At 40.0% G+C, this 15,494-nt stretch overlaps 1 protein-coding gene across 8 annotated transcripts in view; it reads right to left on the bottom strand.

Annotated features, from left to right (window-relative positions):
* Nucleotides 1–15,494, bottom strand: part of LOC122549286 (calcium/calmodulin-dependent 3',5'-cyclic nucleotide phosphodiesterase 1A-like) — a 650,398-nt gene that overhangs the window by 149,549 nt on the left and 485,355 nt on the right. For all 8 annotated transcript variants that reach the window (XR_006311479.1, XR_006311480.1, XM_043688810.1 and 5 more), the window contains one exon: nt 10,498–10,638. Coding sequence is in view for 6 of the 8 variants with exons in the window: in XM_043688810.1 (XP_043544745.1) it covers nt 10,498–10,638 (141 nt within the window). In the remaining 2 variants the exon portion in view is untranslated. The remainder of the gene's footprint in view (nt 1–10,497; nt 10,639–15,494) is intronic.

Genomic DNA, 15,494 nt, shown 5'->3' with positions numbered 1-15,494 from the left:
CATTACACCTCCAATTTTGGTGTCATCTGCAAACTTACTAACTGTACCTCTTATGCTCACATCCAAATCATTTATGTAAATGACAAAAAGTGGAGGGCCCACTACTGATCCTTGTGGCACTCCACTGGTCACAGGACTCTAGTCTGAAAAACAACCCTCCACCACCACACTCTGTCTTCTACCTTTGAGCCAGTTCTGTATCCAAATGGCTCGTTCTCCCTGTATTCCAAGAGATCTAACCTTGCTAATCAGTCTCCCATGGGGAACCTTGTTGAACGCCTTACTGAAGTCCATATAGATCACATCAACTGTTCTGCCCTCATCAATCTTCTTTGTTACCTTTTCAAAAAACTCAATCAAGTTTGTGAGACATGATTTCCCACTCACAAAGCCATGTTGACTATCCCGAATTAGTCCGTGCCTTTCCAAATACCTGTACATCCTGTTTGATTAACCATTCACCAGAAGGTCAGAAGGTTTTCTTAGATGTTGGCCTGGATTTTGCAATCAGTGAGGAATGACATATATCCTTCAGTATACTGCCATCTGCCCACAGAATTATCACAGAATTCTCAGTAACAACTTCCAGTGTGACATTGTCCATAGGGAATACTGGGTGTGCAGACATGCAAGCCAACTCAGTCAAGAATCCTCTCAGAGACCAGTAGAACTTAAACCAGGAAATATAAACCAAGAAGAATAAAGATTTATTTCATTCTAAACCTCTGTACAGAAAGTGAAAGCATGATGATATTCATAAAATCACAGAATCCCTAGTGCAGATAGAGGCTATTTGGCCCAGTGAGTCTGAGCATCCCTCTGCCCACCCTCCACTCTGCCATTCCCATTACCCTGCCTTTCCTATGGCTAATCTACCCAGCCTACACATCCATGGACACTATGGGCAATTTAGCAAGGCCAGTCCAACTAACCTGCACATCTATGAACTGTGGGAGAAAGTTCACAGGGAGAATGTGCAACTTCATACAGCGGAAGAGATGAAAGAGATATTTTAAATAAATGAAAATGCAATACTGCCATGATTATTAAATTTAAATGGAAGAAGATTCCATACTTACAAAGCTCCATTTTCAGGACTAAACAAAATACTTGACAATAATTATGACAAAGTTAACTTCTCAGAAAACGTACTAGTTCTAACTTTTTCTGGGTATGTTTAATAAGTGAGTAACCAGGGGAGTATGAAAACCCACATTTTGTGGGTTAACTGTGGATTTGTACTCTGGATGTTGTTGCCTGATTTACTTCATAACTAAGCACTTATTGAGGACACAGTGTATGGTACAACAGACTCAAAGTGCTGGCTAGGCTATAACTTTGTATGTTCTTAATAAGGATTATCGTTGTCCTCTTTAAAGGGACAGAATGCTATTGATATCTGGCACTCTTTTCCTGTTTGAAAGGGAGAATGCGTTCAAAGGATTGTAGAAAAATACAGAATGGAAAGAGGTCAATTCACTCATCTTACCTCTGTTGGCTCTCTGAAAGAACTATACAATTAATCCCATGCCCCACCTCTTTTCCTAAAGCTCTGTATCTATCGCCTTGTCAAGTTTATAGTCAATTCCCTTTTAAACTGTGCCATTTAGTTTGCTTCCAACATCATGACAGTTATGAAGAACAGTCATATCAGACTCTAAACTCTTTTAGGGTGAGTGGAGAAAGATATAAAAGAGACCTAAGGTGCAACGTTTTCATGCAGTGGGTGGTACGTATATGAAATGAGCTGCCAGAGAAAGTGGTGGAGGCTGGTACAATTGCAACATTTAAAAGGCATCTGAATGGGTATATGATCAGGAAGGGTTTGGAGGAATATGGGTCAGGTGCTGGCAGGTGGGACTAGATTGGGTTGGAATATCTGGTCAGCATGTACAAGTTGGACCGAAGGGTCTGTTTCCGTGCTGTACATCTCTATGACTCAATGACTCTATTTGCATATGTGAATTTCCAGATGGGTCTGTGCCAGTCCTGCTTTTCAATGCGTTCATACTTCCACTTGCTAAATATGCATCATTTTAATTGTAATGATCTGTACATAATTACTACAACAATTCATTTATGTGTGATTTATTGCAGTGTGATAAATTTAATTATAATCATATATATTGTGAACCTTTTTTTCATGTACATTGTGCATCTTTAATGCTCCTGTACAACTCTTTCTTATGCAGAGAAGCTTAGTAATATTTATGTTAATGATTTGGTACTCGTACGGTTTTTAAACTGTTTTACTTAATGGCAAGTGGACTTATTATTCCTATCCCAACAACAACTCTCAGTTATCTTAACCACATACTTGGCTGGCTTATTTTATGAATAACTGTAAACACGTCAATGATTCAATTGATAGTTTGTTGAAGATGCAAAAAGAATCATAAATAGAATCGCAGAATGGTGTCAGCATTGGAGGCTGAGAGATAAATGGGAGGGGGTGGGACTGTGGGGAAGGTAGCTGGGAATGAAATAAGTAGGTGACGATGGGGGCGAAGGTGCTAGGTCAACGAGGAGGATGGAGCGAACAGATGGGAAGGATGATGGACAGGTCAAGAGGGTAGCACCAAGTCAGAGGCTTGGGACTGGGATAATGTGAGAAAAGGGGAAATGAGGAAACAGGTGAAATCCACATTAATCCTGTGTGATTGCAGGGTCCCAAGGCAGAAGGTGAAGTGTTCTTCCTCCAGGCGTCGAGTATTTATGGTTTAGCAGTGGAGGAGGCCCAGGATCTGCATGTCCTTGGTGGAGTGGGAGTGGGAGTCAAAGTGTTCAGCCACAGGGCGGTGGGGTTGGATGGTGCAGGTGTTCCAGAAATGTTCTCTGAAACAATCCACAAGTTGGCGTCAGGAGGAGACACCAATCTGAGGCAATATCTATACATAAATCGGGATGGATTCCATGGGCAGAGCAAGACCCAAACGGCTATCTGGTTGACATACTGCTTTCTTCAATAGGTTATGTCATGCTGTGCCTTTGTCTTCCCTATGACCAAAGTATCATCAGTTATACAAATACAACCAGGTACAGTTTCACAACGTCCTATCAGTGTGCTGCTGGAATGGATAGATCTTGGCTTACTTGTAGCCCAAATGGTTATCACTGAAAACAGTACTGTCCAATCTTGGGATTCCTCTGACCAATGGACAGACTGGTATTCATTCTCCATAGCCAGCTTTGAAAGTAATTTTCCCCTAGAAAATTTAAAGTATAATTCTTTCAGCATTGTGTTTTGTGTTGAGACCTTTCAAGTGAAAGTTCAGGCACCTTGGATCAAGTTGTTCTTACAGTGCTCTGGAACTGCTCCAACCTGGATGGTGGTCAATCTTCTGAACAATTCCCAGTTTGCTATGGGGAAATGACTGGGGAGTAGCGCAATTGGTCTTCTAAAGAGCCACCATAGACAATATGTATCAAATAGCCTGCATGTGGGCTTTAACTATTCTACGATGATATAATTCTATGACATCAGCATGTCAGACGTCTCAGGAAAACTAATATCCAATCAGAGTCAGGGACACAACAAATTTAACAGAATGAAAATTTGGATTAAGAAGAAAGTAATGACATGAATGAGCTATTCCTTGTACATCCCATGTAATGCTAAATATCGTCTTGCAAAGGTCTCTTAATCTCGGAATTGTGCCTTTAGTTTGGAAAATCATGTGCATCACCTTGATGTATAGGCCAGTCAGCTTACCATCTGTTTTCAAGACAATATATGGGTCGAAAGTTAAAAATAGAACACCTGATCACCTGAAAATATTTCAGCTAAACAGCAAGAACCAGTGATTATTTTGTAGAAGAACAATCTTATGAATGCTTGACAAAACCGATTGAATTTGTTGAGAAGGTGACGAATGTAGTGGACAAGGAATTGTTAACGGATATTATATCTTTGGATTTCCAGAAGGCATTTGATGAAGTCCCTCATAAAAGACTGTTAATTAAATTTGAAGCATATGGAATTGGAGGCAGACTATTGACCTGACTGGGAAATTAGCTGATTTGCAGAAGACAGAACGTAAGGATAATTGGCAGGTACTCTAATTGGTAGAATGAGACTGTTCTTTTGAGCAATTTTGGCTCATCCAATACTGGGTGTCAGACAAGCTATCTTAGCATTTAGAGATAGTTGATAAAGATGATGATGATGAGATGTAGCTGGATATCACCAGCATACTAATGAAAACAGACATGGGGTTTTCATATGGTCCTACTAAGCGGAAGCAGGTGGTTGCGAATAAGATGGTCAGAGTCATGAGAGGCAGCATTAGGGAACTGTGTGTGAATGGGAAGTAAAACCACCATTGACAATTCTCTGGCTTCAAGTAGAGAGAAAAGAATGGGGCCAGAAGAGAGCAGTTCAACCCAGCTGGATGATAGTGGAGTGATATTTGAGGAGGATAGTGTGATCGACCATGTCAAAGGCTGCAGACAGACCGTGAGGATGAGGAAGGATAACCTACTATTATCAACATCATGTAGGATGTTGTTTGTGACTTTGATAAGGCTTGTTTCAGTACCATGGTAGAGAATCAATCATGGAATTCTTGGAAAGTTGGGAAAATGATTGGGGAACAACATGTATTAAAGGGCTTTGGGGAAGAAAATGTTATGGAGAAGCAGTCATCTTCAAGGATATAGGGGTCAATGGTTGGTTTCCTGAAGGAGGGGGTAATAACAGCAAAGTTGATGGAGAAAGGCTCAGAACCTGTGGAGGGACTATCACTAATGTGCCAGGAACATGAGAGCCAGGAAGGGAAATTGGTTTGCTGGTCATTCTGTGGGATTAGGATTAAGACAGCAGGAGTCAAGATCAGAGTGGTGCTGGAAAAGCACAGCAGGTCAGGTAGCATCCGAGGAGCAGGAAAATCGGTGTTTCGGGCAGGAGCCCTTCATCAAGACAGCAGGAGGGGACAACTTGAGCTCAGAGATGGCAAGAGGGGAGATAGGAGAGAAAGGTAAGAAAGATACAGGCTCGAAGTTACGGCAGAGTGAAGCTGAGAGGAAAGTCGATTGGGTGTGTTAGGTAAGGGAGGGATATCTCAGAGGCAGTTGAATGGATGGTCATGGACATAGACATACAGCAAGATATCTTAAAGATGCCACAAAGTGAAGCAAAGGCAAGCCTTTGATCATGGATTAGGCAGCAAATGACATATTCCCTGAACTGTAGCAATTTAAGCAACATTTGAAGCTTACTTCATAGATCACGCCATCAAAGATTCTTACAGCGGACCTCTTAAAACCTTATTAACTATCAGCAAGGAGCTTTGCTGAATAAATATATCTAGTCTTTCTAAGAACAATAAAAATGATCCAGACAAGATCTGGAGAGTACTTGAGGTCCAGCTCAAAGTCTGAATCAACTCCTAGTTTAATAGACTCCAATCAATGTCATATAGACAGAAAACCCAAGAGTACATTGATGACTTTGTCCCATGCTGCAGCAAAGGGCAACAGCAACTGGTTCTAAAGTAGAACTAGCAAAGAGGCTAATTGAGTTAGTAAATACCATTACTCTTGAAATATTTCCAGAAAGATCACTTGGGCAAGAAAAAGGATCACACCATTGACGCCTTGTTGGAAGTAGGATGCTCAGAGGCTTTGGGTGCTGTTACAGAGGTCACCAAAGTGTACCATACCAGCAACATCTATCATTGATGTAGTCTGTCACACCAACCCAGCCAGATCTGTTTACCATTTTCTCATATCGGCAAGGCATCAAAGAATATTGGGCACTCATGTGCATAATTCAATTCAAATGATATCAAGAAGTGGATAGATATTGATATTGCTAATTTTATGGGCCCTCAGAACATTCCAGTAATTGTACGGAAGAGTTGTACTCCAGAACTCACTGTGCCACTAATCAAATTGTTCCAGCACAGTTACTGGCATCTACTCAACAATGAGGAAAATTACCAAATATGTTGTAAAAGCAGCACCAGTCCAACCCAGCCAATTATCACCCCATTGGTCTACTTTCAATCAACAGTAAGGAGATAGAAGGGATCATTAACATTGCTATGAAACAGCATTTAGTGGCTCTTGTGGAGCAGTGGTAGTGTCCCTATCCCTGAGATGGACATTGCCAGACTAGTAAATAACGTTGATGTAATTTCTACTATTTTAAAATATGATTTTGAGCAGTGAGATCAGTTTTGCTGTGATGTTTCTGCAGATCAGCAATGTTAATCTCAAGAGGTGACTGTGAAAAGTCCTTTGTACACAGATTATTCTTTCAGTTGTGACTGACTGGCATTGGTTTTCCATGGCTTGTTTCTGGTAACCTTGCGGTACTTCAAGATGGAAAGAAAAAATGGATGGTGCATATCTTCTGTAATTCAGTAGTGGGTAAGTAGCTGAGTGGATCAGTCGGCATAAGGCCTCCGTGATACATGCTAACTATCTCTACAATTTGACCTTCAGATCCTGTCTAAATTTATACAGATACTAATCTGCAGCTACATTCTGCTTCTAGTTCCCACATTGGTCATGTATAGATCCCACACACATATTCAAGTATATTTCATAATTAACCATGTCAGCGTAACTAAGTTTATTTAAAATAAAAACAGAAAATGCGTTAAATGCTCCACAGGACTGGCAGTTCCTGCAGAGAGAAACAGTTAATATTTCAGTCATTAATGATGGCTTTAACATGGTTTTAACACTCTTTTCTCTGCACAGATGCTGTGAGACCTGTTGAGTATTTCCTGCACTTTTTGTCCTTATTTTATTTGAATGTAAGTCTTTTCATTTCTTAATTTTCTTTCTGTCAACGACAGCAGCATGAAGTTTTGTAACTTCTAATTATAATAATGTCCTTCATCCTAATAGCATCTTGGTAAACATTCTTTATATTTTTCTCAGGGTTCTTACACCTTTCTTGACTGCCCAACTACCCACAACATTTCAGCTAATAACTAATCAGGTAATTAAAAGTTCTAACAAATTTGTTCCGCTTTTGTAACCTAGATCTACATTTGTAAATAGAAGTAATTAAATTATTGACTTGATTTATCAGCAAGTTCTCTCTGCTTAACAAAACCATTGAAAATAATGCCATTTGGGGTGGCACAGTGATTCAGTGGTTAGCACTACTGCCTCACAGAGCCATGGACCTGGGTTCGATTCCAGCCTTGGGGGACTTCCTGTGTGGAGTCAGCACACTCTCCCCATGTCTGTGTGGTGCTCTGGTTTCCTTCCACAATCCAAAGATGTGCACTTTAGGTGAATTGACCCTGGTAATTTGCCCACAGCATAGGATATTAGTCAATAGTAAACATAAGGGAATGGGTCAGTGTGGACTTGTTGGGCTGAACGGCCTGTTTCCACATTGTAGGAATTCTAATTCTTACTTGCTATTTTCCTGTATTAGCCCTTTCAAATTGCATCGTTTTTAGTTTTTCCACATTGAACCCACCAACCATAATCCTGTTCACCCTGCTCATCATCGTGAAGGTTACAATTATGCTGATTACTTTCTACTGTACTTCCAAATATTGAATCATCTGAAATCCTTATAACATTGTTCCTTATACCCAAGATTAAACAATTTATATAAAATAAAAATATGGCTGGCCACTAACCAGACCCTGGAGAAGACGACCTTAAACCCATTCCCAGTCTGAGAAAGGTCAATCCACCTGCTATTCAATGTCATTGTCCCAATCTGTGTCCACTTTCCCCTCAGTTCCATGGGTTTCCATCTTAACAAACATTCTGCATGGCATTTTGGTACATGCCTTTCCAGATTACATAAATATCCTAATTATTTCAAATTTCATTATAAAATTGGATAACAACCTGAAAAGGGGGATAAAAAACCAGCAGTTAAGGAAAAAGGCATGGAAGTGGGAGTAATCAGTAGCTCCAAAGAACTAACACTGATGTGCAATATGCTCTCCTGTGTTGCATCAACCCATGACTTCTTGAAGAGTAGCTTGCTGGGAACGAATTAAGTCATTTTAGACTTAATTTAATAATGCATAAATGCGCTGGGCACAGACAGTGCCACCAAAGGAACAGACAAGAAAGAATGAGGAAGTCTAGACACTTGTGGTTCTGCAGGATTAAAAGGAAGGAGTCTAATGGAAGCTCCATAATATGCAAAAGACTAAGAGCAATTGATATGAATTTGAGACAGGATAGAAGATGGAATTTATCATTCACACCACATCACCCAGCCAGCTGCTGAAAGTTGTATGTTAGTCAAATTTGTACGTTGGTCTATTTAATTAAAGTTAAATGTATTCAATCTGTTTTATGTGGCCACTACTGATTGAGAATACAAACATATGTGCACATATACACATACAAGCATACCGAGCTGTGCACATACACGTACAGTGTTGCTGAAGTGAAACTGTGATTTTGCAACTCTCTCTGTATATTCCACATATTCTGATGAAGTCGTTGTTTGGTCAGATGGCATAAGTATTTTCACTCAAACAACATAAAGAATCTGAAGTCAGATTCTAAATACTGGTAACAGGAGAAAATGGGCAGCAGGACACTGAACCCATTCCATTCTGGAGCCACTGAAAACCTCTCTTTGCAATGTCAGCCTATCAAGTTCAGACCAAAAGTGACTAAACTATATTTTAGGAAGCAGTAGCATCAGGTTAGTTTTTATGGGGCCAGTTTCTCCCTGATTTGCACCCAGCACTACACAATGAAACTTATAACACAGACTTTCACTTCCAGTCAGCAGACACCATCGAACCCATAGAGGAAGCAGTGGTTTTGTGCCAATACAGAAGAGGTGGCAAAGAGCAATGCTGTTCATCCCTCCGCATTGCATGCATTTGAGAAAAAGCAGAAAAAAATATAGCCCTCAGGTATGGTTTGGAGTATTGTACTCAGTGTTAGTTGTCATATTTGACCTTCAAAGAAGCCCCAGTAATTCTCCATTTTTGAACAATTAACACAAATTAAAGGGGACAAGAGATCTGGGGTATTCACAACCAACACAGAGTTTGGACTGTTCTGATTTTGGGTTACTTATTACTCAACATGTGGATCTGGAATAGGTACCTGGTTTGTGTTTAACTCAGACACTTTCAATCAATTACTGATTTGATTTGCCCAACCTATAAGCAGATTAAAGTCACACATAATTACAGGTGTAATTTTATTGCTTGCAACTCTAACTTCATAATTAAAACCTTCCCCAACATCACCACTACAGTTTTGTGGTCTATATGCAACACCCACTAAAGTTTTACATCCTTGGTGTTTCTAAGCACTAACCATAGTTCACTGACAATTTTTCTTATTATTGCATTAAGTCAGCAATGCTACTACACTTCTTTTTCCTTTAGTATGCCCTTCCTAAAAACTGAACACCGCTGGATATTCAGTTCCCATCCCTGGTCACCCAACAGCCTCATCTCTGTAATCCACGCTGTATTGTATCCCTCTATGTGTTTTAACATGGCTAATTGCAAATGCTCCATGCATTAAGTCACAATATCTTAAAGCTTAATATTTCTTCTTAATATTTAAGTCATGTGCATGGAATGAGGATTCCCTTTTCTAAAGGACAATAGTGAACCAGATGGGTTTTTGATGACAAGCGATTATAATCGACAGCAATTATATAGTCACAATGAAGCAAGGTTTTTAAATCCAAATTTCTTTTAATTGAAATCAAATTTGACTATTTGCCACGGTGAGATTCAAATCCATGTCCAGAGATTGCTAAACTCGTGACATTACCACTACACCCCTGTTCTCCCAAAGCCTGCTTCACAGGATAAGTTATATAAATGTTATAAATGTTGAATTTTGTTTGGGTAATTCAGGATTGTGAAAAGCTGAATTTGAGATTCTGTATGGGCAGGACTATTTTTCATTATACTGCTGTTTATACTTGGCTATTTGATCACAAAATCTCCCAGAAAAAAAATGACCCTTTCTGCCTGACATAAAATTAAATCTGCGAGGCATAGCTACATGTAATTTCAGGATGGCATAACTAATATGCCTAACAAATTGCAAGAAACAAATACTGAATTCTATTAGTAATGAATAAAACAAGAAATTGACCGTGTTGAGAAACAAGGATAAAGTGTTCCATTTGCCAATCTCTCAGTTTATAATTTGAATGAATCAATGGGATTGAAGATTTGATTATCTCTGCTGCATTCTTTCATAGCACAGCTTTGACAGCTCAGGATTGACAAATGTACCCAGTGGAATAAATATATAAGCAGGGACCACTTAACAAATAAGTATTTTGATTGATGCAATTATGAGCAATCACTTGCACTGACATCCCTCATTCAGGCACCAGTGGAACACGGCAGTATAGAACACTGAATAAAAAGGGGTCTCATGGCCTAGCCTTCCAGGATTATTCTGCTTTTCTTTTGCTGCATTTTAATTTTTTTTTGTTTAAAACTCAGTGGGTTTTGTTTTCATGCTTCAAATGCACAAACATGAGTTTACATAAGTTTATGCTATTGTGCTTACCACAATACCAGTTCTCAGGATAAAGTAATGGACTGTCTGTGTAACATCTGCTGCATGTAGTAGATTATGATAGGGGTTTTTATGCTTCATGTATCCAACTTCTAGAGCATCAATGAATGACACAAGGGAGGAAATGGGGATCTGAAATGAAGAAAAAGATAGAAGAATGAAAATTTACACTGTAATTATATCTGAAACACTCGTTTGGTAATCAGTAACAATAAAGGTGCAATGCAGGAAATTAAATTGCCTCCATGGCTTACAGTTACACTCTCCCATTTGTTCTGCTGAATGCTTGCTGTATGGCAGCTGAGAGAAAAGGAAAAATTCTGAATGTTAAGAAATTGACATTTCAGGACAAAGTCTATTCGGCTGAGCCTTTATTTGCCAAATGCATATAAGGCAAAAAAAGAACTTAGTCCAGTTATGTAACAGATACACAAAAAATTTAGAAACATAATTTCCACCACAGCAAATTCTGATATTGGTTTTAATAAATCTGATTATTTTTGGATGAATACCAGGGCAAACAAAATAAACTTCAGAATAATATTGCTCACCATTTAGACTCTGACCTCTCTGTCCCTAACAGAGCCAGTGCAGTTCAATAGAAACATAAGGAACAGCATCTCATCTTTTATCTTGGCATTTGACAGTCATTGGACTCAATATTTGAGTTCAACAGCTTTGGATCATAACCTCTCCCCCTATCTAGGGTGCTTTTCTTTCCCTAGTGTTTTTTTTTTATGCTGGCTTGTTCATTTATTTATCTCTTTCTGTTAGAGTCAGAAGACTGCTGTTGACTGTGTCTTATCTGGCCATGTTGCTTTTACTAGACCCAACATCACTGTTCTTGTTCTTTTCATCATGAAAACCTGTGTCAGCTAACTTTCCCAACCTTCTGGCCTACCCCTGATCCCCTTCACTGGTTTAAATGCTCAAACATTTTTATCTTCCATCTATTCTGATAAAGGATGAAAATATATTTTTTTCTCTAACAGGTGCTGCCTGAACTGCTGAGTATTTCCAACATTATTTGTTTTTAAGTCAATTGTTGTCCTTGGACATACAGAGGTAGCACAGTCATTATTTTTGGTAAACCATGTGAGTTTCCCTGCACACAGTTCACTGAACACAGAGATTTACTTATAAGGTATCGACAGAAATTATTTACCTCTCCCCTTGTATCGGGTCCAGTGCGGAGTACTGAACAATCAAAAAGGTAGACACGTCCCTGTGTGATTCTGTTATGTCAACATTATACCTTCAGAAAGACAGTAGTGCTTAGTGGAATAAAGGGAGACTATAGTCAGTCAAAGGGTATTGCCACAGGCAGTCAACAGGCTTGCCTGGTTCCAAACAAAGAGGTTGTCCACAGTGTGTCAGGTATTTGGTGCATCCAATATCTCCATGTGCTTACAGTCTAGGGACAGGCACACTAAGTCCCCCAAATCAATTGCAACCAGTCCAGAGGTTCCAGGCTCACCAATCAGGCTATTACGGGGACATCAGTCAGGAATTAGGCCTGGTCAGTTGGGGCTGTTCAGTCAAGTCAGTCCAGAGGATGGATAATGGTCAGTCCTAGGTGTTTAATCAATAATAATCAGTGAGCTTATTGCAGCAGGGTGAATCAGAGATCTGGAGAAAGTGGGCAACTTAAATCCGGGATGAGCTCACTGAGGGAATGGTGACAACGACAGAGTGTGATATAGTTAGTAGAGTGGGACTTCATAATGTTTAGGAGGGGACCAGGATGGAAGAGGAGTTTCAAACAGGTCATGGTAACTACAACCTCTGCATGCGAGGGTGTAGTGACAACAGTGTTGTGGAATTTCCAAACTCACGGGCCCTGGATTAAAGTGGAGACATGAATAGCATATTAAGGGGCTCAACCGAAACAAGGAAGATGCTGAAAGGTCATTGGAGCAACAAAAAGGGAAGATGGGCGATGGGGAGCTTGTGCATCACAAATGAAGCCTGCAAATTATTCTCACTGAACCAAAGTTGGAACTTTGACATGTCAGATCCAACGTCAAATTGACAATAATTTGAAATGGCTGACACCCATGGAAAGTGGATGGAGCATGCCATTTTTTCTATCCTAGTTTAGAGAAAATCTTGCATTTTGGAGTAATGTCATCCGTCTGGCTTAATTTTAGACTTCATCAGCAAGTCTTGCATTGTCCAAGAATGCACATTAGGAATAATGGCCTCAAGTAAACATGACCATTAAGTTGTGCATACTATTGGCTCCCTGTCATGTCATTTAAGCAAGTGTGATTAGAAAAAGGCACCTAAAAACAGTATTTTGCCTTCCATCTCACAAATACAATACATAACTGGAACTACTTGACAAATTTCTGCAGATGCCACATTCACACACTGAACTAGAAATAGGCAAGGACATGGTCTGTAATGTGGAAGGGAATCTTTTCTTTTGACAGCAATGGGGGCAGTTTGTTATGTTTTCTTTCTGGCAGAATTCCACCCCTCTAACATAAACTGAAAATTTTGGTCATGTAACATACATTTTGACTATTTTAGAGCTCCTTGTTGGCATGACATTAGCTTCTGTGGGAAACTGTCATTGCCACACCTTGTGAGGGTACAACATGACACTCCATCGCGATGGATGTGAGGGCTGAGGAGTTCCTTCAATAAAATAGTGTTAACTTTCTGACATTGACCACAGATTATTCGTTTGTGCAGCTTCCAGTAGACATCACCACACCTGGGGTCCTTGTGGTCTTGTTTTAAATCTGAAAACAGTTTAGAAGGAGACAGCAATTACAACTTCACCAGCAAAAACAGCAACCTCCAGTGGCTACTGCATACCCTCTGAGATGCAAAAGGTGAAGATCCACCAAAAAATGTAAATTCCAGATGTGTAGGCTTTACAGTCAATTTCTTCCTTTTTTCTTAAAGGTAGTGCAGACACTGAGAAAGGACATCATCCCCAAACTGTGTCATGTGTTGGAGCAGGAATTGTGCTCAGAAAGACTGGATTGAAGTGGCCATCAAGGTTACAGCTGCTCTGTTTTTGTTATGACATCAGATCATTTCAAAGTCTTTGTGGCATTCCTTGGCCATAAATGCACCCAGAATGTGACTGATGCCATTTTCTCAGCTCACCATATCCTTCCCTTATGATAAGGAGAGTCAAGTAGCTCACGCTGTGGCGTTCTTCACCAACACTGGCTTCTTCAGCTACAGGGCACTATAGACTGCATCTATAGACTGCTTTGAGAGGACTCTATCACCAGAGTTTGTCAAAAGAGAAGGCTTCTGCTCCATCATCAATACACAAATTATACATGACCACTGATGACTCTTGCATATGAGAGAATTCCCAAGTCCTGACTCCTTCCAAGGTCGTCTGGTCATACAGAAGTAGTTGCTTAGAGACAAGAGCGATCTTCTCCAAGCAAGATGCATGGCATTTTTTCAAAAGTCTCAAACTGTTAAATAACAAACTTATGACACTGCTCACATTTACACCAGGGCTACATAATGGAACTGCCCATAGGCCTCCGAAAGATGAGGTCATGATTACGGACCATTCTGGCAGGTTCTTGGAGTACCTCCCCGAAATAGTATGTTGTAACACTGTAGCAAACTGTTCCCTTCACAACTGAATCTAACAAAGACCTCGATGCAGATGAAATGGGGATTAACTCTAAACTCCTGAGGATATTGACCAGGAGGATCACTCAAGGCAGCATAACCGATTGAGAGATTATTGAGTGTGGGAAGATTGTGAAATCCAGATTGAAACCCCTTTCCAGGAAGAATGAGCTGGATTTACACATTGCATGATTGTTTAACATTCTCCGGGTAATGTGGCAAGCAACTCCTGCTTCATGCAAAGAACCTGGGGACCTTTGTTATTTTTGCAGTCCTTCGACATTTATGTTATTCATTGAAGGTTTTCTCATCTATCTGATTGTATGCTTAATATCTTTACACTTTATTTACACTTTATATGCCCTATTGACCTTAAGGAAATAAGCAACAGCAAGGCAATGCACTGACAGCACATGAACCCAAGTCTTGGTAGCTCGTAAGGCTGCCATCAAGTGTGTTGTGGAGATAGGTCTCTCATGATAGCTAGCAGGTTGAAAGGAATTCTGAAGGAACTCCTTTTGACCCTTCCTCATTGGTGAATGTTTCAGGGTGTGCGCAGATTGCTAAGTTGTCTTAAAATACTTGAGTATCCTCTAGAACAAGATGAGACAGACAGCATGTAGTGCATTGATCTGCTAAGAAAAAGCTAAGAACAAAAGAGATGGCCATGCCTCTTTTACATCTCCTAGCCTTGAATGACAGTGCATTCCCTTGAACATCTGATTGACAGATTGAAACCTTTCCTGCAGAGAAGTGTGGAATCATCACTGATTCTGTACTCTCACTCTCAGGGTATTGTAGGAATATAGGTAGTGTAAGTGTGGAATGATGTGTGCAGATCAGCCCCAAGCACAGTCCCTGCACTGAAGTTAGTCTCAGCTTTGTTCACATTAAAGTGCAATGTCTTTTAGTCATCAATGTCATAGTTCTAGGATGCCAGAGGCAATATGCAGTCAGGATTCAAATGCTTGAGAGAAATGAGCAAATCTTAAATCATTATAACTTTCTTCATTGTTGAGATGACTCATCTGTCTCGGGAATGCTATATAATCATGTCCCAAGGAAAAATTACACTCGAGCAGATATTTAGAAATGCACTGAAGGCATATTTTAAGAAGTGAAAAATTATTTACAATAATGCTTCACCAGTGCTGTCTATATACCTTCAGTAAGGATTTTCATCCTCTGCCTCCCATTATGCCTAAGAACAGTCCACATTCTGCAGGTGGAGTGGGCAGGAGCCTGCTCTGTGTTGACCCTGATGGTCTGGAGGATTTGTGCAGCTGTTCTGGATGCTTTTCGGGTCAGAAGATCTAGGTGCACTGAGAATGCCCTCCTTGGCTGGAAGATCTTGAGGCTTTATGATGACAAGG

The sequence above is a fragment of the Chiloscyllium plagiosum genome, chromosome 4 (assembly GCF_004010195.1).
Source record: "Chiloscyllium plagiosum isolate BGI_BamShark_2017 chromosome 4, ASM401019v2, whole genome shotgun sequence".
Lineage (NCBI taxonomy): Eukaryota > Metazoa > Chordata > Chondrichthyes > Orectolobiformes > Hemiscylliidae > Chiloscyllium > Chiloscyllium plagiosum.
The sequence above is the reverse complement of the archived record's forward strand: the minus strand, read 5'-3'. Positions and strand labels throughout refer to the sequence as shown.